Below are 26,359 nucleotides of genomic sequence, written 5' to 3' on the forward strand. Positions count from 1 at the left end.
AATGTAATCTTTTGGTCATGGAAAGAGATGTTTCATGTTTCCTTTGGCAATATTAACTTTAAGAAAAATCTAATGTTAAAAACTTGAATAACTTGGCAGTCTCTTTCAAATTCTATTGAATCAACCCCAGAAAATATTGAGAGTCAATGTTTCTTATTTGTGCATAGGTTAAAGCTTTTAGGGCAGAATTGACAATGGCTAAGATCTCTAGAACCATCTGGGCAACTTGGGAGTATTAGGTATAGATAGCAAAATATCAAAAGCTGCTTAAATAAATATAATCGCTTACTGGTATACAATACTCCTTTACATTCTTAAACAATGATACCTGGATGAACAGAGGTCTATCATAGTCCTCTATTATTATTTTTGACTAATAATTTGTTAAAAGAGCAACATGTTTATATATATACCTATATAGATTTTGCTACTTTTGAAGTACTGTGTATCATCTGATGATTTTAATGTCTTCATATACCAATGTTTTAATCATTAAATGAATTAAAATTCACCTATGCTATTTAAATATATAAATGTATGCACACGTGTGTGTGTGTGTGTGTGTGTGAGTGTGCGCCTGTATTAGACACATGACACCCACACATTCTATTTGGTCTTTTGTCAAATCAATAGCACAGACATGGACTGACCTGAAGCAGTTAAAATCATTGAGTCTGCCACATCTTTTGTCCCAGTGAATCAACTTCTGATAGTCTGAAAGTTTGTGCCCGGACCAATGGGTTCACAAAATTCCTAATAGTCTCAGAGAGGAATGTATTCACCAGCTGCTGAATACAGCCCAGTTAGGGCTCCACCATTATTATGTGGGAAACACACTGTTTTTAATGGAAACTATTTCTTTGAAAACTTGGAAAATCTTTCTTTTTCTCTTACTGAATAATAATTTCCTGAAGGGAGTCTAATATTTATATTCTATAAATACTTTAAAATAAAACCACGCAATAAAACAGACCTAACATTAAGTAGCAATTAGCTAGACTTTCCACTAAAATCAAGCCAGCTCAAAATATTAAGAACATGGCTAGCAAATGATGGCAGATATAGAATTCCCGAAATCTAAGATATGATGAATATTTGGAACTAGATGCCAAGTTGGTGGACAATGGCTGTGCTTTTTCTATGCACAGGCTATAGCATCAGAACTAGAAGTGAAAGATGAAAGTGGGTTGCATTGTGTGTGTGTATATATATATATTATATACATAATATTATATATAGTATATATATTATATGTAATATATATTTAATATACATACATTATATATATTATACACACATATATACACATATATGTGTGTGTACATATATATGTGTATATATATATATATATATATATATATATAGTGGAGACTAGTATTAAGGTTTTTAACAAAAATTTCTGATAACTACTATGTGCCCAACACAACACATGGTGCAGAAATCGTAGGAATGAATAAGACATCTGGTTCCCGATCTCATGACGTTAATCAGCTAATAAGCAAGTAAACAAAAAATTAAATGATTAAAGATTGTGATGAGTGTTGTGCGGGAAATAAACAGGTGGGTAAAGCAGAGAATAACTCTGGGAAGTTATTTTAAATATGCTGGTCAGGAAAGGTCCCTTTAAGAAATTTACCCTTTAGCTGAGACCTGGAGGGTGAGAAGGACTCGGCCATGAAAACCTGAGGGAGAGCACCCCAGATGCAGCATCAGCCGGTGCACAGACTGTGGGAAGGACCAGGGCATGAGGAACAGCACAAGGGACACCAATGAGGCTGCAGTGCTGTGACTGGTATGAGATGAGGTTAGAAAAGGAGGTTAAAGCCAGATCCTACAGACCCTTTTCGACCAAAGTAAACAGCTGGGATTATCTACCAAGTACCTTCAGACTCTGCATTGGTAAGCAGATATTAGAGGGAAAGGAAAGAACACATTTTTGCCTGATTTAGTTATTCACTTTAATTTTTGTTAATTTTATGGGTCATGGAACAGAACCAGCATCTTGTATTCCACGAAAACATGTTTTCCTATTAATTTTTATATTAGAGGATAATGTTCTAACTAGACATAAATAGGGAATTTACATTCAGATTGCAATCTTGGAAGAGACTGTACATTGATCTACCTGTACTTTGCTCTTGGGAACATGTTATTTCTCTTTTGTTCCTCCCACCTCCCTCTAGCAGTAATTTTAGTTTGTTTTGGGGTTTTAAATTTTCATTCTCTTGTACTGGAGTGTGTGTGTGGAGGGGGAGGGGGCGTTGGTGGTGATGAGAAGAAACAGGAAAGTTATGAAATATGTAAGACGTCATAAGAATAAATAAAAAGAGTAAAACATTTTGCAATCTTGAATATAATCCTTTTTGTATTTTTCTGAATTCTTGCCATTAGTGACGCCTACTGACAGTCTAAATAATTTAGAGCAACAGCATTATAGTTTTCACTTATAACCTTCCTTTTAGAATCTCACTATTATGGGTTTTTTTCCATTAAATGACTTAAATAACCTAAGGGCTAATTCCACAGTTGATTCTTCAAAAGTAGTGAAAACCATATTAGTTTTCCTATGAGCTACCAGATAGCTATAGTTGACACTACTGCTGAAACTGCAACAAAAAGCATTTGTAGAACCAAAAATAGTGGGTATTTTTCCTAACTACAAGTAGAAAATCTATCATGAAGTACTCTGCTACGGGTGTAAAATGTAAGGTACTGAATCAGCATCTCCAGCTGTTGCTAATTGGGGGAAAAGCTTCCCCTTCTCCAAGTGGCCATGTTCCCAAGTGGAGGTGAATAGAGGCCGTGGACAGGGGTAATGGAGACCCAGATTCTGTAGAGAGCCAGGACCTGTTGATGAGTTAGTGGGTGGTAATAACAGCGTTTTTCATGAGACAGATCCAACAGTGTTCATCCAACAGTGGGAATCATTATGTGCTCCGGTCTGGCTGAGAGAGCCATTCTGTTTTTTTTTTTTAAGGAAAGAATTAATTAGAAATCAACATAAACAGAATATATGATAGTTTAATGGTAATGAATCTGCATGGGTATGATTCTATAACTACTGAGTTCATATTCTTGAATGAAACAAACTTCAGTTTGTGCTAAAAACAAGCTCCACTTTGTTATATTCTGAATAAACCTAAATCTTCTCACCACATAGCATGCTAAAGTAACATATCTGATGGCTGAAGTCTTAGCATAAGCAAACAGCAGGCAAGGGACTTGTGATATTTTAACAGGCACAAGATGTACAAATAGTGGGTATACCATTAAATAAATCCAGCTTTATGTGTGACATCTAAAGTCCTGAGCAGAAAAAAATAAGTGGATTTTTCTCCTAGATTCACAAAATTGCTGACAGAACAGGAGCCGAAATGCACCTTTGTGAGTATGATTCACTTTTGTATTTATGTGCATGATTCACTGTGGTACCCCCTCATTCAGAAATGGGCCTTGCATGTTTCCTAGAGGAGAACAGGAACTGGGCGGTGGAGAACTGGCTTTGGACTCAAACAGAGTGCTGACGTTTACTAACTGAAAAACCAGAAGGTACCTCTTCAACTAGCTATTCATTTAAACAATTAAGTTTTCTAACATCCAGACACTGGGCTAGTTGGTGAACATCCAAAGATGAAAAAAACCAATAATCTGTGTCGAAGAGTTCACAAATAAGAGTCTGATTATTTATTTAGACAATAGTTGGGTAACCTCTTTGAGCCTAAGCTTCCTCATCTGCAACCCGAAAATATCTACTCAATAGACACTGGGGGGATTAAGCGAGACCATGTGTAAGCACCTAGCACTCTTACAGGCACTCGTTACAAATCAGTAAGTGTAAGACATTTTGTTTTACTCAAGAAGTACCAAACACATCCTTGTACTATTTCCACTCTTATTCAAGGCAGCTGGAAGCTTTAGTCAATAATAACTCCTCAGGAGCCTCCAAGCAAGGAGACAGGAGAGAGGGCAGATGCTGAAGCTTCTTTCTAACACAGATTTGGGGAACCTCGAGGAACCAAGGATTCACGAACAGTCATAGAGAGGGGCTACATTTTAAGGACTTGCAGACACAGCTTTTAATGGGTATCAATGGTGGTCTCAAACAACATTCTGAGCAAGAAGTCCTCTGGGACTCTAGCAACACACTGACGACAAGAAACTGCTTAAACAGACTGCAGGAGGTCAGGCATGCCATGGAAATGGTACTAGAATGGTATAGAGAACGTGAAGGTCTATGCCTGTGGTTCTCAAACTTTACTGTATATGAAAACGACCTGAAGTACTTGTTAATAATGCAGATGCATAGGTTTTACTCCAAAAGATTTTGATTTGGGAATGAAGAGGTGGGCCTAGGTAGCTACATTTATAAGAAGCACCCCAGATGAATGTGATGCAGGTGATACAAATATCACACTCTCAGTGTCACATCATGGCCATCCTCACAACTAAATATTTATTCAGTGATTACTGGGAATTCTCTAGCAGGGACTGAGAGACAAAGCACGGTCCCTGGCTCAAGAATTCTACAATGCGGTTAGTAGAATAGTCTGTTTATATTCCGAGGGCTGTAAATACATAGTTTAGAAATTTACAACAGAAATCAAAAGGTAGGAGGAATTATTGATGGCTGAGGTATCTGAAGACTGTAGAGAACGATTAGGAATAGTTATGGCACTTGAAGGAAGCGAAGAACTTAGACAAATGGAAAGAGAGGGAATGTTATGAGCAGTAATGTTTATGTAGGAATATATAAAGAACATTTGGGATAATGGTGAATATAAAACTGTGGAATTTTATGGGATCTTAGATTTCAGATGAGAACACTGACATCCACACAGTTAATTAGCTTCCAGCTGATAGAATCATAAACCTTTGGAACTTTAGAGGGATTTAGTTCAAACAGCTTCCCCAGAACAGTCTATTTAATCATGTTTAGTAAAACAAATCTTATGATATTTGGGGGCAGCCAACATAATTATTTTACTGCATCCCCTCATATTGAACATCTTAAAACATCTCCCCACAGTGAACATTAATCTGTCTTTCAGAAAGTTCTACTACCATCGAGCACACCCACTATGCTTTCTGTTTTCCTTCAGACAGTTTGTCAAACAATGCTTGGTGCTTTGGATGAAAAGATGGATAAGACCTAGGAGTTCCAAGTATGGCCAGAGACTATAAACAAGGTCAAGCCAGCATGGTAAACACTGTGTACAAGGCCAGGGAGAAAGGAAACAACGAACCACCTGGAAACACCTACTTGGGAGACCTGACATTTGAGCTGGATATTGAGAAATAAGGAGAAACTGGGTGGGGATTTGAATTTAATCTTACACGTAATTTAGATGAACTGTTTATGGACAAATCAGTGACATGATCTAATTTGGTTCTAAGTAAATCCTCTCTGATGGTAGAGAAAAGAATCACTGGGAAGGAGAGACTAAAAGTTGAGAGAGTCAATAGGATGTTATGTTCTGTATCTGGCATTGCTGTTAGCTGAATTAGAATAGTATTAATGGGATGCAAAAAGAGAGCATGGACTTTAAAGTTATTTTCAAAGAAGATTGGACAGGATTGACAGGATTTGACACGCAATTTTCAATGGGAAAATGAAAGAGTAATAAATGTTGAGTTGGGGGTTTCTAACTTGGGAAACTGGGCATAAAATGATGTGGTTAACTGAGATAAGGGAATTCAGATATCAAACTGGAAGGATAGATGATTGAGGGAAGGAGAAAAGCAGGTTAAAATGATTGTTTTATTTTGAGGTCCTGGGGCTTGGACTTGTCTTATTTCCCTTCTGTATCCCAAACACATAGCCCAGGACAAGGCACATTAACAGGTTCATAATGCATCATAAAGAATAAAACCCTAAACCCCTTCATTTTATTAAAAAAACCCCAAACTCCCCAAAAACAAAAGCTGAGGCTTATGGATTTTTGGTGCCTTGACAAGGATCACCTAGCATTTGTGGCACTTTTCAGGTTTTTTTTTTGGGGGGGGGCGTTGACTGGAATGTGAAATTTATGGAGAGAATTAGAGGCTTGAGAAAGTTATGACTAAACATAAGGAGCATGAATTGGTTGTGCCGATAACAAGGAAAAGTCATGGTTTTGAAAGGTGATGGGACTTTAGGAAAAGTTGTTCATGCATAATAGGAGTTCAGAAAACAAAGTTGGGGGGAATGCTTGCAACCTGGCAGTTCAATCATTACACCTGAGCGTGCACGAGTTTAGGTATGGAATCTAAGAGTTCTCCAAAACCAAAGAGAACTAAAATGCTGAAGCTAAGCGTGATTTCTTACAGCATCGATATCCCATTACATTTCCAGTGTTTAAGATCATTCCCTGATGTTCATTTCTTCGTGATTAGTCATTGTGGAGACAGGTCCTGGAAAGTTAGTCATGAATCTTGCATAGAGTAGGAGCAGAGACACCTGCCCGTTATTCCTCTGATTTTCCATCTTCCTCACTGGATGAAATAAATGTTCCTGTGGTCCACGATAATGATCACTCTACATTGAGACTATACAGCCAAATCTTTAGTAACAAAAAGAGATCCAGCTTGGTTCATCTTCCATCATACCCTCTATAGGCTTGTTCCTTCGGATACTGTATCACCAGAATATTAATCAGGGAGCAAATTTCAAGATCCTAATTCATTACCCGATATATAACAAAAATAAATGATTATAGTGAAATAACAAAATGGGAAAGTTTTTTTCCTTAATATTTTATCAAATAATGTATCACTATGAATCTTTATTTTTAATTTATTTTAGCTTATAAGGACTATCAGGGGAGCCATGGGCTTAGAATTTTATTCTTAGATTTAAAAGCATTTCTGTTCTGTCTTTAAAATAGCTTATTTGGTACCCCTTTCCCTTGGAATTTCCCCCACCCCACCTTCCAGGATGAGTTCACACATGGGTATTTAAATGGGAAAGAACCTTAAAGAGCCACCAATTCACCTTGTCAGCCAATAAGAATCATCTCATCCATAACAAAGATTTCCCCTAATCTACATGCCTTTATTGTCAGACTCAAAGAAATTAAACTAATAGTAGGAACTTCACAGGAGATAAATGGGGATTCTGGTAATGCAGGAATGGCCATGAACTTGTAAGACAAATATGCGTACAAATATGCATGTGTTTATAAGCTGTCCAAAATTATATGGATATGTTATTGTTAATAATGGGCATAATGGTACTTTACCATCTCAGGGCCAGATCTGAACTTAACCATTCCCAGGAATAGAATAAGAATATATTTGATGAGGAAACTGACAACTGTATTTGATGAGAGTATGTATAATTGGTTTGTTTTTTAAAAATTGTGCCCTATTGTGAGTCTTGCTACACTAGGACAACAGGTTATAGAAACTTTTTAGTGTTTAGATCTCATGGAGTAAGAAAATGAAGAGATTGTGAAATAAGTATCCAGCGAACAAATAATTCTCTTTGAAACGACCGTTAATTAAACAAATAAGAAATCAGATTGCCAGAAGATCCACAGAGCACTTCTCTGGAACGTCAGTCCTTGGAACCATCTGCCGTGTGGTGTCTGGTATAACAGAATGGCCACAGGAGTTGTTTCTACTCCTGGCTCCACTGCAAAGTGACTTCAGTCAAGTAATTCACTTCTCTGGCCTCTCTTTTTCCTCTTCAGTTACGTGAGGGAATTATGCTGCATGCAGTATTCCCTGCAATCTTCCTAGTTATTAAAACATGCTGTAGGGCTTCGCTGGTGGCGCTGTGGTTAAGAATCTGCCTGCCAGTGCAGGGGACACGGGTTCGATCCCTGGTTCAGGAAGATTCCACATGCTGCGGAGCAACTAAGCCCGTGTGCCACAACTGCTGAGACCACGTGCTACAACTACTGAAGCCCACGCGCCTAGAGCTCATGCTCCGCAACGAGAGAAGCCACTGCAATGAGAAGCCTGCACACTGCAATGAAGAGTAGCCCACACTCGCCGTAACTAGAGAAAGCCCACGAGCAGCAATGAAGACCCAACGCAGCCAAAAATAAATAAATAAATTTAGAAAAAAATAAAATAAAATAAAACATGTACACCTAATCCACATGGCTCTTTCTCCAGTATTTTCTATTTCAGGAAATGGCACCATTCATTGGCTAAAGCCAGACAGCCGGGTGCCCTCCCCACCCTCACCTCCAATCACCCTTTCCTATGAACGGAGCTCACATCTTTCCATTTCCTACCACCACTTCTGCTCCCATTGAGCAACTACAGTGCACTTTTAAGAACAGTAGTTGTGATCTTATCAGGCCCCTGCTTTAACAACAGTTTAAAGGCTTCTCATTATACTTCCCAACTAACCACTTCTGTCAATTAGCCCAGTTTACTCTCTTGTCTAAGGAGGCATCAGTAGTTCTGTCTCGGGAGCAGAAAGAGAATTTCCCTCATTTAAACCTCCTCTGGCCTTCTCCGTTAATGGGCTTAATGAAAAGCAGAGTGTAATGGGGAAAGCTGTGCTTTAGGCCATAAGATCTGGGTATACACTTAATTCTACCCTTTCTGACTATGTCATTTTGATCTGTTTCCTAATTAGTTTAAGCCTCAGTTTCTTCATTTCTAAAACAGTTAACTATATATCGCGAGATTGGTGTGAAGGCTACATGAGATAACATATATAAAAACACTTGATAGTCACCTCTCCTTACGCAAAATCCTTCACAAGTTAGTAATAACATACAGAAAAGAACTCGATCATATTATTTTCAAGCCTCTGAATTCTGGCAACTGACATTTAAAGCTTTCAGTTGATGTTAGGAAAGATCACATAAGAAATCCAAATAACCTGCTGACATGCATTTGCCAAACTGGAGCTTTAAGTAGATCGGATTGTATGTTCCATGTAGTGGTCAAGGGTTACCATAAAAGGTTTGAAAAATGCCTCTGAGAGATGGACAAAAATGCACTAATGTTTAAACATACAATATTTTAATGTTTGTCTGTTTGATAAAAGTAATTCCAGTTAATGAACTAGTGTAAAAGTTCAACTATAGGAATTATTCAGCGCCAAAAAAGGAAATTCGCTCTGCTAAACCATGCTGCTCCATTACAAGCTTTACCTAACAATGCCAACCACGTTTATAGTTTGCATAGCAAACTTCCTATGATTGTCACAAACGTCATGCTAAGCCATGACTCCTATTCATCGGTCATAAATTTTCAAGCAAGAAAATACTGGGAGGCCCAATAAATTCCAGTGTTTTCAGTTGATCTTTCCTCTACCTTCCTGTGTCTTCCCCACATGATGTCTAGTACCCTTGTTTTCCAGAGAAAAATCTGGGTGTTCATTAGGCTTATTTGTAAACAATCTGTTTTCCAGTTCTATTTAAACAATACTTAAAAAGAAAAGTTATACAGCTTAGAAAGAGTGCCTAACAGTTCTCACTTATCTTAGGCCAAATACTGTTTAATTTTGGTTTCACGTTTTTTTAATTTTTTTTCCTTAACCACTGTGACATGCTACAAATCACGTATGTTTTGTTCACTTTTGCAATCTCGGCACATACTAAATGTTCAATAAATAGCTGTTGAATGAATGAATGAATGAATTTATGTTATTTTAGGCTAAGTTTAATTTCAATTTTCCCTGTACTTTCCCCCCCAACAGAACTTCTTTTTCATTTGTTAGCTTTTAAAAAATATGATCTAAAAAACTCCATGAAAATACAAAGAGAATCTCATGCTTTTGAATTCAAGCTCTAACTCCACATTCTTGAAGTTTTGACGGATAGTTGTCTAAGGACAGAGCATGCTTCAAGAAGGAAAGGGAAAGCTCTTTGATCTTACTGTTGCAGGGACTTCAAGATCAGTCTCTTGCTTTCAAATAAATGAAAGATTAAGAGTCAGATTTTATAGTGGATGCAACTGAATCACAAACTAAATGATTTGTCTAAATTATACAGCAGAGTGTTAATTAGAAATCAACCCACCTACCCTCTAATGTGGCATTTCTCTAGCTATAGTCCAAACACAAAAAGATCAAGATTCTAAAAAGGCAATGAGAAAGATGTTATTCTCCTACAATGAAGTTTATGAAGTTTCCATGCCATCTCCCTTAAACCTCTTTTTATTTTCTTTGCAAAATCACCAACAAATATAGGATTCAAGTGGGATCCAACTGGAGACTCAGCAGTGAATGATTGTCACTATAAGTTAGAAGCAAAACAAGGAGGAATAAAATCCCATTGTAGATATTTTAACAACATTATTTATATAGCAACTTTTCTCTAAAATGCTTTTCAGCAGAAAAAAGATTCTATGTAAAGTAAAAAGAAAAATCCTACTCCTGTAAAGAAGAAAAAATTACATATACTAATGAGAAATCTTATATTGTGACTTATCAATAAAGAAACTGAATTAAAATTCTTGGCTTTTTATATTTTAGTGTAGGCCTTAAATCATCAAGCAAAGGAGGAAACAATAAGTAGTGTAAAGGATGTATACCTTTTCTAGTCAAGTATCACAGTAATCATCAATACACTAGAATTAATTTGAAATTCAGTCAATGAAGCTTCTGATGTTTTAAATGACTTAGCTGTGTAATCCCCTAGTATATAAAACACTTGAAAATGCCATGCAGACAGGAAAGTGCAGAAGTGGAACACTGGTACGCTTCTACCCCTTGAGGCTAGGTTACCACCCTGTTTTAACAAGTGATATTTGATACAAGTATTAGAGCTTAGCTATTATCCCTTTTAATAGTTCTTGAATAACAACACAGAAACCAGAACTTACATCAGATAGGATCTCAGATGTATTACTTCATTTTGTGGGGAATATGGAGAAATAGCTAAGAACTACACTGAACTGGCAGGGTGACAGAAAAATCTGTAACTGCCCCTCACTTTTTATTAAACCATTAAAACACTAGTAGCCAATTTTTACTATTTTCAATTTAATTTAACTCATTTCCCCTACTTTCTGTACACATTAAAACATTTCATCTCTCTGGTGATAACTTATATTTTTCAGTTCAGGTTACATAGAGTTCAATCTACTTCCTATCTGGATTCTTTTTTCCCTTAGTCTTTTCTCCAGTGTACAATATTGGAATCTGTGCATCAGATAGCATAAGGCCTGTTGTTGCAAACATTAATAAGATATATCTTTTGGGAACAGTTACTTACACTTTGTTTCATCTCTAATGGAAAGGATTTCTCTAAATATTTACACCAGAACAGTTGTCAGAATGAATCCTGCAAAACTGCTGGCATACTCCCAGGAACGGGCTGGTGTCGGGGGAAGGGGGGATTCCTGGTTCCTGGTCATATAATTTTAAGCAGCCCTAGATTTTCAGGAAGCTGCTTGCTAGAATATGAAGGGTTTGTATTAACAAAAAGGTACTTCAGTGTGTAGACAAATTCAAGTAAAGTATCTGAACAGCCACCTTCATTTATTGCTCTTATAAAAATGGCTCTCCATTTGCTTCAGGTTTAAAGTAAAGGGATGGATTCAGTTTCAGAGACCCAGCAAATAAATTGTATATGAGGAAAGAAACTTGTATAGGAAGTGTGAAGGAACACCAAAATCATTCTGTGCAGTGGCCCTCAAGGTGCTTAATTTTATTTTATTTATTTTATTTTTTTTGCGGTACGCGGGCCTCTCACTGTTGTGGCCTCTCCCGTTATGGAGCACAGGCTCCGGACGCGCAGCCTCAGCGGCCATGGCTCACAGGCCCAGCCGCTCCACGGCATGTGGGATCTTCCCAGACCGGGGCACGAACCCGTGTCCCATGCATCGGCAGGCGGACTGTCAACCACTGCGCTACCAGGGAAGCCCAAGGTGCTTAATATATAGAAATGACTTGTCCCTTCCATGAATTGCTGAGCGCGAGAGTCAGCATGCAAGAGTTAGACAGGAGAGAAGTGAAATCTGCCAAGATAAATGCCAAGATAAATGCAGCAGTGTTTCATAAATTAACTCGGCTGTCTGTGTGTTTGTTTTTTCTTTGGAAGAGCCTAAAATTAAGGCTGTTCGACTCATCTTAGGAGTGGTTTAGAATTTGAGGAATGGATGAGAAAGTAAGTTTGGGCTAGGAAGGGTAGAGAAAATATCCTGCATTGGAAAATCTTGGCAATTTTCATTTGAAATGTGTTCTTATCTGATGAACGATGGTACTTCTGCCCCAAAGTCGGTGAATTAAGTAGTTTGGTTAAAAAATTATTACACAAAGATTTCTGGGTTTGTAAGCTCTCCATTTATAGTATGGGCAAGATATTAAGTTCAGAGGCAAACAGTTCATGATGAATTCCTAGAACGTCAATGAGGTGTCCACATGGGTACTGAAAATGGTAGAAGTAGCCTGAAATGGTCTGGACCTACGCTTGCTGGAAACCTCCCTTATTCTATTAGAAATTAAACGTTGAGGTATGGACACATAATGCTCACAAGTCTGAAAACACACATGAATCAGGGCTGGGCCCTGGAGGCTCAGTGCTAGGTAGAATGGTACATGCTATTGATTGTACTAGGGCCAAGGAGGCATCGACATGATCTTGCAAGTCTAATTGGCTTCCAAGGGAATCCCACTGATCTATGTTAAAAGCTTAGATTTACATCAAGCTCTGGACAGAACTGGAATGTTGGATGGGTGTCTTAGAAATATGCTATAGGAGAGACTTCCCCTTTTAAATTGTACTAGTCTTTGTGGAGAGGGCTAAGAGTTAACATCTTGAGGGTGGCATGAAATGAGTCTGTGAATTGAGGCCGCTAAGGATACCGCCTTCGGGCTTTATTTCTTGTTACCAAACAGTAATGAGGGTCCTGTTAAACTTAGAACAACAAATTGCTCATAAATTGGAAAACAAGACTGAATTCTGTACGAAACAAATCTTCAGCAGCTCAGTAGGTGCTCATTTAGTTTGTGGCCAAGCAGCACTTGTCTACATCTTCTGTATTGCATGGCAGAAACTACATGCCATCAGAAGGTAGTGAGTGATACAAGTAAATGCAAGGTCACCGTTTTGCTGCTAAATTTCCAAAAGTTAAGATTCTTCAATTCTTAAATCAGCTCGTGGTCAAATTTAAGACCAAATGAAATCAAATATATGATTCCACTGAACTGGTAATATCATATTGATAGCAGATCATTATAACTCTTTGATGTACACAGGGCACGAGGTCAGGGTTTATTTGCCCAGTGTTACCTGGAGATTGCCAGTTGCCACAGAAGGCTGGCCAGAATAAGAATCTGACTGCGAGCCTTTCTGTGGATTTAAAATAAGCAATATCACCCATCCACATGTTTAAACAAAGAGAGTCTAAGGTCACAGGAGTCTAAGGTCTAAGGTCATAGGAGTACTAAAATATACTGACATCATTCTGAATCATAAGAGAATGTGAAACTTACCACATTAAGGACAGTGGGAACTCTGTGACTTTGTTCAATTAAAGATCCAGCACAGGAGGTGACAGAGTAACCTTGCAGGTTATTTGAGGCAGTGTCAATAGTTTCAAAGGTGAACTTTCACTGAGGTTATTAAGCATAGATATATTTGTGCTACTTGAGTATTTTCCTATAGAAAGGCTTAACAATCTTCTAATTTCTAGCATAGTGAAAGCTTAAAATAAAAGCACCGCTTAGTTCTTAATAATTTCCATTTAGCTGCTTACAGCACCATATTTCAAAATGGTATTGTCTTCAGTAAAAGAAATCCTAAGCTTGCTCTTGGCCTTTTCCTAGATCTGGAGGTTTTAGAGCTCCTGTCCTGTGCAATATACTATTTTCTTATTTCCAAATGTTACGTCAGGAATATTATATCTAAATTGACCTTAGGATGTTTACAAAGATCCTTTCCCCCTTCCCTTCCCATCCTAATCAGACACCTCTCATACAAAGACTCAGACTACATTCCTTGGGTTCTTTTTATCTACCCAGGAAGGGAGGAGGAGAACTTGCAGTGATGACAGCAGGAGTTCTGTATGTGTGCGTTTGCCCTCATGCAGGCAGACAAGGTGGTTTATAAGATGACGGTGATTTGCACTGCGCACGTATACTGGCGGCACATTCCCATCTCTTGCATGCTTAGGATGAATAACCTATTGAGGAAAAAAAAAATTGGTGGAAAAGCATTGTTTTCTGGTGGGTTTCCTGCTCTCTGTAACTCATGATTGCTCCCAATCCCTAGGGACAACTAACTAGGTCTGACCACGGAGCAATGGCTCAAGCGTGCTGTGATGACCCTCCTCTCCAGAAGCCTGGCTTTCCTCAGTCTAATTACTTTTGGCAATTGTGGTTATTGGGATTTGGCCTAGTGACTCACTGGAACCCAAATTCTCCCAAGGAGCCCCCTTAACAAACAGAATTAAGTCTGACAGGAAGCCCAGACTTCCACCTCACTTTTACATGGAGCTTTCCCTGGTTTATGGCAAGGTTTGAACATCGTTCATGGACTAGAAAAGAATAACAAACAAGATTTAATGAAGATAACCACTTAAAGAAGAGCACATTAGGAGAGAAGTAAGAACAGTAAGTTCAAGAATAAACAACCTACTGCAAAACTTAACCCATTAAGATAGAGTTACAACTATGCTATTTATAGTAGTTTTACTGATCACCAGTAGTCAATATAAAGTTGGTCAGTAATTGTAGAAACCATAAAAGAAAAGGATGTTTATTTCTTATTAGAGGCCATTTTCTAACCATTTCATTTTTCCTGAAAACAAAGAGGACTCTAGGGCACAGTCATCTGGTAAGACATGAAAACAGTTGTTTATGATTATGTAGCTTTGAAAAAAAATTGGGGGTATGGCTGATACCTCATCTTCTATTCACTGCCTCCCTAACCCCTGGTATAGTTCAGCGCAAGCACCCTCCCTCCTGATCGCACCTCTCCTAGCAGCAGGGGTCTTATCTGTGAGAACAGCAGCAGTAGCTGTTAAACTCACCATCATGTTCTACTGTGTGCTCTCTGCTATGTCTTCTTAGACCCTCTGGCTGAGACGATTCTCAATCAGATGGTCTTGTCTGCACCAGTCAGTGCCACAAGTTAAACAGTACTCAACTGATAAACAATCTGGGGCTATCAGACTGCTTTATATTTTAAACTACTATCTGTTCAAACGACACATATCTCATCTCTTATCATACTCCACACAAGCCTATTTTTTTTGTCGAACTCTCATGAAACTGGCATTGTTTTCAACAGTTGCTTAGCTGTAAGAGTTATCCTTGAATTAAGGGTCCAATGGTACTTCTCAGTCTTGGCTGTACCTTAGAATCACCAGGACTACTTTTGAAAATGCAGAATTCCAGGCCCCATTCCCAGAGATTGCTTCATTTGGTCTAAGATAGAGTCTGGCTTTGTTTTTTTAAGATCCCGAGGTGATTCTAACTGGAAATCAGGGTTGAAAAATCACTGTACCAAGGCCCATAAAGCAAGAATTCAGAGTGGAGGTTACTGTTAATGCTCATAGTAAAAGTAATATAAATAAGAGATTTTATGAAGTACCATAAAGATAACTTTTCTGGACAGCAAAAACTAGCCAGTGAAATATCTATTGTGGTTATAAATTACAGAGAAGGATTTTGATATTTAACTGCAAAATTATAGACTTTGCCCACATTCTCATGCCTTAGTTAGTCTTCTCTTGGTATTATGCACCATAGATGGGAAGAATAATCTTAGATTATTTCATATAAACTGTGCTACTCTATTGCTTCTAATGAAAAATAAAATCAGCAACTTTCTATGTTTAAAAACCATCAATAAGGCAGGTTTATGGAAAGAGGAAAAAGGACAGAGAAAAGAAAGAGATGTGGGAAGGAGTATTAGAATACCAGAAGCAACCTCTAGAGCAAATGTTTGAAGAAGACTTGTGGTTTGTTAAATGAGGAGGAAGAGATAATGAGCAGAGAGTAAAGGAAAGAAAAAGTGGGGTAGCGTTTGAGAAAACACTCCCATGATTGCTTCAAGTACCAATCCCAATAGTTGAAGTGACATGAAAAAATCAAGGAAGGATATGGGCTTTGGCGTCAGTCCTCGGCTGGGATCCCAGGTCCACCATATCTCTGTTGAATGACCTCAGGCGACTGATATGGGACTACTTGCACCTGCCTTACAAGGTAAGTGGGAGGACTAATTGAGATAATATTTGCAAAAACATCAAGGACAGAGTCTGGCACTCACAGGTGACCAAAACACGGCAGCTATTTAAACAATAATCATTATCACAATACTCACTTTAACATATAAATATAAATGCATATTAAGATAGAATGTATGTGAATATAACAGTGGTTCTGAGAACTATGGTACCTCTTTCTTTTCATCTAAATGTGGCTGATACTGTCTCTTCTTATATGACAGCTTTTGTCGAGATGACTGTGTGTTCATATATGTGAGGTCCCATTGTATGAGGGTACCTAACAATGAGAAACTAGGGGCACTTTTTCTTACCAGCTTATCAAGCATATGTTAAGAAAACAGTGTTCTAAAATAAGCATTTCACAAATTCTGTTATTTTATATTGTGTGGTGGTGGTTTGTATTATGTGGTTATAAAATGGGGGCTGCTTTACCACTTACTCTCAGGAATGTGCTTTGTATTGGGGTATAATTATAAATATGCTTACCAGCTAGTTTTCTAAGGACAATTTTTGGGAGTGAATATAGTGCATTGACTTATTGTGTATTCATTTTAGAAAGAGGTTTTAAGGTAACTAAATGTAATCCCATGCCCCAGCCAAGTGCTCAGAAGAGAAGTAGGAGAACAGACCACTAGAAAATATAACCTGCTTCCTGATTCGGAAGACCCAACTTGTCTAGAAGCAGCAAGCGAGGGCGTGGAACCTGGTTGTTACCGAGGCTAGACAATTACTCGTGGGGATGTTGCAGAAGTAGTTCACGTATCATATAGATGGACTGAATTCCTTCAAGTTTCATTCCATCCTGAGAATTTCTTTTCTTTTTTTTTTTTTTTGCGGTATGTGGGCCTCTCACTGCTGTGGCCTCCCCCGCCGCGGAGCACAGGCTCCGGACGCGCAGGCTCAGCGGCCATGGCTCACGGGCCCAGTTGCTCTGCGGCATGTGGGATCCCCCCGGACCGGGGCACGAACCCGCGTCCTCTGCATCGGCAGGAGGACTCTCAACCACTGTGCCACCAGGGAAACCCGAGAATTTCTTATTTTAAGAGAGCACACTTTGTTGAGAAATCTGCTTGAAAGTAGAATGCTATGAGTAGATGCTAGATCCAAGTGGAATGATATAAAAAATCATTTTTACACCTTAAGGAAACTAATCTTTCCTTACTATAAAGTTTTTCAGGTCTCCTAAGATCCTGTGGGAAAGGAATATCGTTCCACAGGTGATGAGACTTCCAAGTACTTTCAAGTGGAAGACTTGGCAACGTAAAATTACCACTCCTGATACCAGTGACCATTTTCTTACGTAGCACAAAAAGGGCTATAAGCATGAGAAACCACAGTTGAAAATGATATATTCGATTCTATAGACAAAGTACCTTAATGTAATTAATCTTATTTTGATACTACCAGTAAGAGTGAGTCTCAATGTCAGCACAGCAAACGTTTTAGTAACAATAAACAAGACACTGCCAGATTTTTATCTCATGTATTCAACTATCCCTTCTATGGGAGTAACTCAAAAATGCTATTTTCAGCTCCGGAATCTCTCTGCAACTTTGATTCAGTGTTACTAAATGCCCTGCTGGCCCTCAAAGGCAGCACAAAAGGAAAATAAGTTTCCTAACAAATCTGCTTGTCTTACTTTCCTGTTCTTTTTGATCATCTTTAATCAAAAAGATAGAGATAATTGTTTTTCACCCAAACATGAGTCCTTATAAGCCAAAGTTTAGTGCCAAATATGGCTCTCTTCCTCTTTGTGTCCTCTCGTGCTCAGTCAGTCACTGTCATAGCACAGGGTCTTATAAGCTTAAACCTGGGCCTTTGTAATTGCCGCTTCCATTCCATTACAGGCCCACTTCTAAAATCCTGTCATGATGCATCTCTCTAGCTGGGATTCCAAACCAGCTCCCTGTGACTCTAAGCCCAAGGACAAAACGGCCTTGCCAAAAATGGAGTATGTGGATTGACACTATGGCTATGGTTTTCAGGCACTAGATATTGTGATGGGTGAGGAATATCATAATTAATTCAGTCTCTATGTTGATAAGTTACTTATTAATCTTTATATGATGGATTTACTTATAATAAGTGAATACTTATATTTGTTTGTATTCCTTTTTTTTAAGATGACCTCTTTCCTCCTCTGACTCTTTATTTATTTATTTATTTATTTAATGGCTGCATTGTGTCTTATTTGCTGCACATGGGGTCTTTCATTGCTGCACGCAGGCTCTTCACTGTGGCGCGCGGGCTTCTCTAGCTGCGGACTGAGGGCTTAGTTGCCCTGCGGCATGTGGGATCTTAGTTCCCCGACCAGGGATTGAACTGGCATCCCCTGCATTGGAAGGTGGATTCTTCACCACTGGACCACCAGGGAAGTCCCTGTTTGTATTCTTAATCTTCATCCACTAAACTTGGTTGAATAAAACAACTAAGTTTAGAAGAACTTAGACTTTGCCCACATTCTCATGCCTTAGTTAGTCTTCTCTTGGTATTATGCACCATAGATGGGAAGAATAATCTTAGATTATTTCATATAAACTGTGCTACTCTATTGCTTTTAATGAAAAATAAAATCAGCAACTTTCTACTACTCGCTACTCCTGGTTCATGTTCTTATACCAAAAGATTAAAAGTTGAAGAACCTATAAGAATTGCTTAGATCTAAATTTTTAACCAACCACCTCACTTCACAGATGAGGAACTGCAGCTTAGTGTGGTAAAGGGACTTGTCTGGGTTATTCAGATATTACTAGCAGTGCTAGACGTAGAACCCAGGTCTTCTACTTCTTAGCCTACTTTTCTCAACATACACTGGGAATTCTCCTTCAATGACTTCTTAGGTCTCAGTCTGTACCATGAATTTATGATGTTTGCTGCTATCCATCAAATTCTTAAAGGTCAGATGGAAACCGAATAAGGTAGTATTTTGAAGACTGGGTTAGATACTTGCATAAGGCATAAAGCATAAAAGCAGTTAAAGGCCATTAAATATGTATTTAACTGGGCAATCATCTCCTTCAGTACCATTGAATTTTCCCTAAAAACTTCCAGAACAGTTTTAGTGACAGCAGATGGTACCTAGACCTAGTTACCTAGGTTACCCAGTTACCTAGTTACCTCGCCAAGGATATAAATAAGGCAGAAATATTATCAGAGAAGAGGCACCTGCAGCCATGTTGTTTTTAATGAGTTTTTGAAATTATTCAAACTTTTTATATGTAAAAAGAATCCAGGTATTTTGCCTAAAAGCTGCATGTTGTTGAAACATCTTTGGAGCAGAAAATTGGATTTCTTAGCACTCAATGGCATCCTCAGCACTCCGACAAGCCTTGAGAATGGAACATTCCATTCTTTTCATCATTGCTGGGTTAAGTACTTTAGTCGTAATGCTAGTAATAGTCCTGAATGGAAAGATCTGATGGACAGAATTAAACAAATAGAAAAAATGGGCAGCGTCTTTTACAGATGTGTATTTTATACTTTATATGTTTTGTTAAGGTGTAACTGCAAAGCATTTCAAACTTACTAGGTTGGCCAACAAATGGTAAATTTTAAGATAATCAAATAATTTTAAACCTTAAGAAAAAATTCACAATCAAGAAAGCAACCCACGTTTTTCCTCAAAATCAAAAGCAAGGCAAAAAATATCTATATAACTTATGATGCGACAATTTTTCAAATGATCATTCTCAAAAGAATGCCAGTGTATGATGCACGGTTCAGAGAAGAAATAGTCTTAACCAAGTAAAACATATAATTTCAACACACTGTCTTACATGATCCTTACCATGGTCTCAAAACTGAATGATGTTTTCCTAATGGTAACCAAAGTTGATTCTTACATTTCATGAAACATAATACCCACTCTGATGGCATTTCAAGAATTCACTGCTTGGAAAAGGATGTTTTGGGGGCTGGGGAGAGTGAATAGTGAGGAAGTGGGAAGAGAGGTTAGGACAACGTCCAAAATGAAACATTTGGATAGAGATAAAGGGGCGAAAGACGATTTAGAAAATTGCTGTATGTGGAATAGTTTTATTTTTTGATAGTTCATTCTTATAATTGCAAAGAGATCATGTGGTCTTAACTCTACAAAGGTTTCTGACAACACACAGTATTCTATCAATAATTTATAAAATTCAAAAGAACTATTGCATTTTTTTAAAAAAGATTAACCATTTAACTAGAAAATATTTGAGATACTCAGTAGCAATCTGGAGATCTCTGTCCAGATTAAAATAGACTAAAATGATCAGATGACTAATAAAGTTGTTTTGTAGTAGTGTGGCAAGAGTTTCCCCATAATAACTTGAAAATCAAATTTAACTACATGCTGTAATTTCCCATTCATCACTTTCTGGGGACCTAATTTGTAGAATATTAAGTTCCAGGAAATATTTAACGGAGAAATGATTCAACAAAACTTATCTACTTGCAAGTTAAAATACCGTTCATATTTCATGCTTAAAAATATTGAAGTAGGGCTTCCCTGGTGGCACAGTGGTTGAGAGTCTGCCTGCCGATGCAGGGGACACGGGTTCGTGCCCCGGTCCGGGAAGATCTCACATGCCGCGGAGCGGCTGGGCCCGTGAGCCATGGCCGCTGAGCCTGCGAGTCCGGAGCCTGTGCTCCGCAACGGGAGAGGCCACAACAGTGAGAGGCCCGCGTACCACAAAAAAAAAAAAAAAAAATTGAAGTAATGCCATTAAATCAATTTTATGATTATTATATTCTCAATTACTTTACATAGAATAACTTGGGACTAAAAAGACAATATTCAAAAATTATCATTCTTAATGTTTTTAATAAAATCCTTTTATTGAAGTAATAAATAATTAAAATAGTATAACAAAGAGATATTTTAAGAAACAATTTTGATAGTGTAATGATGATTAAATTAGAATTCACAAAAATAAGTGTCTTTTGTTTATATTTAGATGTTGCCATCAATGCCTAAGAGTTTGAATTTGGGGCTTGGATTCATACAGATATCACATAATATGTTGCAGAATATACTTTCTCTAGCAAATTTTACTCATATCTTCATCTATTAAACAGTGTTTCACTCAAAAACAAGGTAGACTGGTGACAAAAGTAGACAGGTGAAAAAATGCGTTGTAGCCAATATCCAAACTATACACTTCCATTCAAAATTAATATGACAAAATGCATAATAGAATGAAAGATTTTTCTGTCTTGTAGTTAACCTATTATTTTCCAGGTTAGCTGTGTAAGAGTGTATCAGGGGCTTCCCTGGTGGCACAGTGGTTGAGAGTCTGCCTGCCAATGCAGGGATCACAGGTTCCATCCCTGCTCTGGGAAGATCCCACATGCCACGGAGCAACTAAGCCCATGCACCACAACTACTGAACCTGCGCTCTAGAGCCCTCAAGACACAACTACTGAGCCCGCGCGCCTAGAGCCCGTGCTCCGCAACAAGAGAAGCCGCTGTGATGAGAAGCCCGCGCACCACAACGAAGAGTAGCCCACGCTTGCCACACTAGAGAAAGCCCACGCACAGCAGCAAAGACCCAATGCAACCAAAAATAAATAAACAAAATAAATTTTTTTAAAAAAAGAGTGTATCAGAATCTCAAAGAATGGCTTAACATCCAAAACGGTATCATGAGCAATGGCCACTGTATTCCAATAAATCGGTTTTCATTTTATCACCATTAAAATGATTTCTCTTATGTTCTTACTCCTTTATTTCAAACATCTTTATGAAAGATTTTTAAAAGTTTTATAGATTGTGCAGTGAGTGCTTGGTAATTATTATGCCTACAATGGCTTTTCAAAAGTTGGATCTATCTGGAATCTAAGCATTTAAAAACCAATTAATAGACGGCATCAAATTAAAAGGGTACTACAATGGCATCTGATGTTTCTCACAATAGTCTTCTGGCATAATATGATCCTACAATGTCTTCTTAATAACTAAATAATATTATATTTAGCAAGCTTCATGATCATTATCAGGTATTTAACCTTTGACATTGGTCATTAATGTATGATACATATAAATATCAGTTCAAAAATTTCCAGTCAATTAGAACAGCTTATTCTACAAACATAGGATAAATGATGGTTTTGAGACCATCAGATTTATTATTTAACACGCCTGACATCCTCTCTCTGACATGGGCCAACATATAGCATAAACGGCAGGAGATAAGTTCCACTTAGTAGCTGTATGGCTTTGTATAGGTTACTTAGCCTCTGTTTTTTGGGTTCTTTCCCTGTAAAATGGGGATATTAATACCTGCCTCCAAACTTCAAGTGGCTATTTAGGGACCCAAGTGAATAACTCAAGTGAAAGTGTGGTGCAATTGAAAGGTACTGCGGTTATTACGGCACATATAACCTTTACTTTTATTAGCAGATAAGCTAGAATTCAGAAGCTGACTGTACCAAGCAGCAAAGGCTGAGCTGGAAGTGAGTTTAAAACTCGTTCAGGATTCTTTATTTAACATCCTCTGAAAACATTTCTCGCTCAGGATTTTTGAATAAGGATTGCATTTCATTTTTATCTTGAGTAAATTCAACTGAGTCAACTCTAGGAGCTGTATATGAATCCAAGCAGGTAAAAAAGTTATTGAGTATTTATTCATCCGTAACATAACAGATATTTTTTTAAAGTACAAAATTCCTGTTTAAAATGTTATTTTTTCTATAAGAGGAAACAGGATCACTAGTTTGCAACAAAGTAGAGATAAATGGTATAGCAGTTCCTTGAGGGAAACAGGAGATTACTGATATAGATAGCTTTATCTGCTTTATCTGCGGATAAGCCATGGTTCCTTAGAATTGATAATATCTAACACTGCAAATGAATGTGTTTTTGCAAGAAACTTTTCTACCAAAACATTCAAGAGCCCACTTTAAAAACTCTGAAAAATAGTTCTTACACCCCAAATTTCTATCATTAGTTAAGATTTAAAAGTTTAGGAGAGTGAAGCTATTTAACTATAGGCCAAAAGGTTAAATACCTTAATTGTCTCTTGAAGCAAAAATAGGAAAGACCGTTTCTTTCTAGAATACCTTTGACTACTATCTTATTTTTCATTTAAACAACTTTTTCCCAGTCCCTATTTGAGAAAAAGTTTTTTTCAGAGATTTCCAAAGAAACGAGTTTGTACACCTGCAGTTTGACCTTGATTTTCTGGACCTTACCCTCTACTCCTTCCCCATTCTAGAAAAAACGAACAAACAAACAACAACAACAAACCCCATGCTGCACCTGCCAAGAGTCTCCTCTGTCTCCTCGGAGAACGCAAGGGGTCGCCCCTCTCCCAGGATTGCATCAGCAAACCCCAGGAGCAAAGGCAGACTCAAGTGTGAAGGAGCAAGGAGCATCCCCTGCTAGGGGAGCTCTCTCCCGGCCCCACACCCACAGAACAATCGGAATTTCAACACAATTCCACCCACTCCCTTTCTCATCCCCACTACTCAACAAGAGGGCGCCTTTGATTTGGCCTTGAGAAGATTAAGGCAGATCAAAAAGCAGCTCGCCTTTGGACTCTGTAAATCCTCTCTAATCGGAGCCTAAGGGTGCTCCATCCCCCCTCTGCTCCCAGAAGACTTGGGGCCGCACCACTGGACAGCTTCCTGCACGCTGTCCTTGCTGGGGGGAAGTGAGAACGAATGGATGGCCAGCTTTCTTTCCGGTGTCTTCCATCAGAAACAGGGGCCCCCAAACTGCAATCGGAGACCACTCTGACACTCAGGACCCCGTCCCTGCCCTGCGATTGTGTGGCTCCTGGCCCTGGGGTCCTCAGTGGGGTGAAGGAGGGTGTGGGCCATGGGCGCCGGGTGGGCACTGGCTGGAAGAGGGATGGAAAGCAGGAGGCTGCGCTTGTGCCCAGCATCCCTCTCTCTCCTCACCGACCTGCGATTCAGTTCCCCTGGCCGGACTCTGCGAGAAGGGGACCTGGGGACCGCCAGAAACGAGGGCAAGACTCGAGCTCCAAGCCACTTCTTTTGGGAGGCGGCCGCAAGTCTCGAGTGAAAGGGTGAGTGGAGGAGTTTCGAAGAATACAACCATCCAGAGGCCAAACATAATAAATCGGATGCCCCCGACGTGCTTAAATTAGGCCCTCCTGCCCCCCGGCTACGCGATCCTAGAGGCGCTGAGGCCGGGCGGGAGCCCCTGGCGCTTTGGTACAGCGTTTCTTAGAGGCAGTTTTCAGGTGAATCAAACCTTGTCTGCCCTAGGCAAGCGGCACAAAGGGAGCTTTCAGCGGTCCCTCACGTCCAGAAGCAGGGCACAAACAGTGGCGGAGAAGCGATTACTAAAATCTCCATCTCACACAAGACTGTGCTGTGTCCTTTGCGCTGTACCCGAGCTTGCCCCCAGGGGCTTCGCGGGCCAGCGATCCGAGGTGGCTCTGCGCACGGGACCGGGCGCCGCCAAGCGTCATTGGCTCCTGGGCGGCGGAGGTCCGAGTTGGTCAAAGCAATAGCATCGCTCTCTGCGCCCCGGGAAGTTTTCTCCCTCCCAGTCCCCGCCAGCGCCCCCCACGCTGGAGCCAGGGTCGCCCTCGGCTCTATCTGCGAAGGAACTCCCCACGCCTGCACATACGCCTCAGCGGAGCGGCCAGCGCGCTGGGCTACGCAGGGGCAGTGAGAGGTGCCTTTCTCGGGTCTGTCTCCTCATCTATGGAAGACGCCACCTTGAAACAGACCAACCCGGGTTGAGGGTGCCCTGGTGGGGGGGCGGTGCCCGTTTCATACCAGCTAGGGCACTGTCCTAGGAAGTCTTCACAAGCCAACCTTCCAAGTAACTGGAATCGGGAAAAGGGGCAGCGAGGAGGCCAGCCTGAGTCTTTAGGGGAACCCCACCCTCAGTGTGTGTTTGCCCCAGGGGACCCACTTTAAAGGGCCTGAGACGGTAAAAGCGCTCACGCGTGACAGGCAAGATTGTAACTGGAAACCTGGCACCTCCAGCTCCCAGCGGCCGGTTCGGCAGCCCTCACATCCCTCGTACTGGGACGCAGAGCGTCTCCTTAAGCGCGCAGGCACGCGAACCCCGAGCGCCCCGCGCGCCCTTCGGTTCCACTCGTGCGTGGCTGGGGGTATAGCGGCCGCGCAGGCGCTCGCTCGCCATTTCTCGAGGGGCGGGAGAGTTCCTCGCGACCCCAGCGCCGCGGGAGGACCCTGCGAGGTCTCCCCAAGCAAGGCGGCGACGCAAGGTGAGCGGGCGCCGCGGCCGCGCCTTCCCCGGCGGGAACTCAGTGGTCAGGGGCATCCAGCCGGCCGGGAGTCCGTGATGCCTGGGGGCTCGAGACACCCGTCCACCTCTCGGGGGGAAAGCACAAATCCCTCGAGCTAGTCTAACGAAGGGCCGAACTTATCCGCGAACCTGAAATTATGACGGTGCGGGAGCCACCTTAGCGCCGGGTCCACCGGACTCTGGCACCCAGAAGGATGCGGGGGAAGAGAGGGGCGCGGAGAGGAAGGCGTGAAAGACGCCAACACAGGAGCCTAAACGGTTACCTCCTCTCGAGGCGTGGGGTGCTGGGTGGGAGGACCGCTGCCTCTGGGAGCCGAGTCAGGACAGGCAAAGCGACCCGACAGGTGAACGCGGCGGGAGGGAGCAAATGCGTAAAAAAGCCTGCACTTACTTCTTCGCTGGCGCCTTCCCCGGGAGGCGTTTTGGCTGCCGATGTATTCCAAAAAGTTCAAAATGATAAAAAAACAAGAAATCAGTCGCAAGTGCATAGTAACCCAGTAATATTTCCCTTCCTTTTCTCCTTTTTCTTTTGATTGTTAATTAATATTGAATGTTTTAGAAATACACGTAGGTGTTAGGCGTATATGGAGAGCAAGAGAGAATCCAAGCAGCGGACTCCTCCACTCAGATCCGATAGGCGAGCTGGGATGGCAAACGAAGCGGGTCGGGTGGTCAGGGAAACCAACTACTGTACTTTCAAACTGTCCGAGCCCTGAGCTGCGGGGGCTCCTGTACGGTGGCTGTCAGTGCCGCAAGTGAGGGTTCCAGAAGCAGCGAGCGGCCTCGCCAGGGCGGCCGCAGGTAGCATGGTGCGCGGCGTCGGCGGCCGCGGGCGGGATCCGGGTGGGCGGTGGCGACGGTGGCGGCCCCTTGGGCTTAGAGGTTGCTGCGGCAGCGGCTGGGGCCCCGGGAGCGGAGGGGAGCGGGCGCCGTCAGCACCGCGGCCATGGCCAAGGGGCGGCGGAGAGACCCCGAGCTGCTTCTGCTGTTCGCGAGCAGGAGCCG

The 26,359-nt window shown here is 40.5% G+C and overlaps 1 protein-coding gene across 1 annotated transcript in view; it reads right to left on the reverse strand.

The window, feature by feature from the left end:
- The window catches only part of RSPO3 (R-spondin 3), a 77,026-nt gene extending 50,937 nt beyond the window's left edge, over positions 1-26,089 (reverse strand). Inside the window, exon 1 of the mRNA XM_060167785.1 lies at positions 25,746-26,089. Coding sequence (XP_060023768.1) covers positions 25,746-25,842 — 97 coding nt within the window. The 5' untranslated portion in view covers positions 25,843-26,089. The remainder of the gene's footprint in view (positions 1-25,745) is intronic.
- Positions 26,090-26,359: the final 270 nt, after the last annotated feature.

The sequence above is a fragment of the Lagenorhynchus albirostris genome, chromosome 12, assembly GCF_949774975.1.
Source record: "Lagenorhynchus albirostris chromosome 12, mLagAlb1.1, whole genome shotgun sequence".
NCBI classification, from domain to species: domain Eukaryota; kingdom Metazoa; phylum Chordata; class Mammalia; order Artiodactyla; family Delphinidae; genus Lagenorhynchus; species Lagenorhynchus albirostris.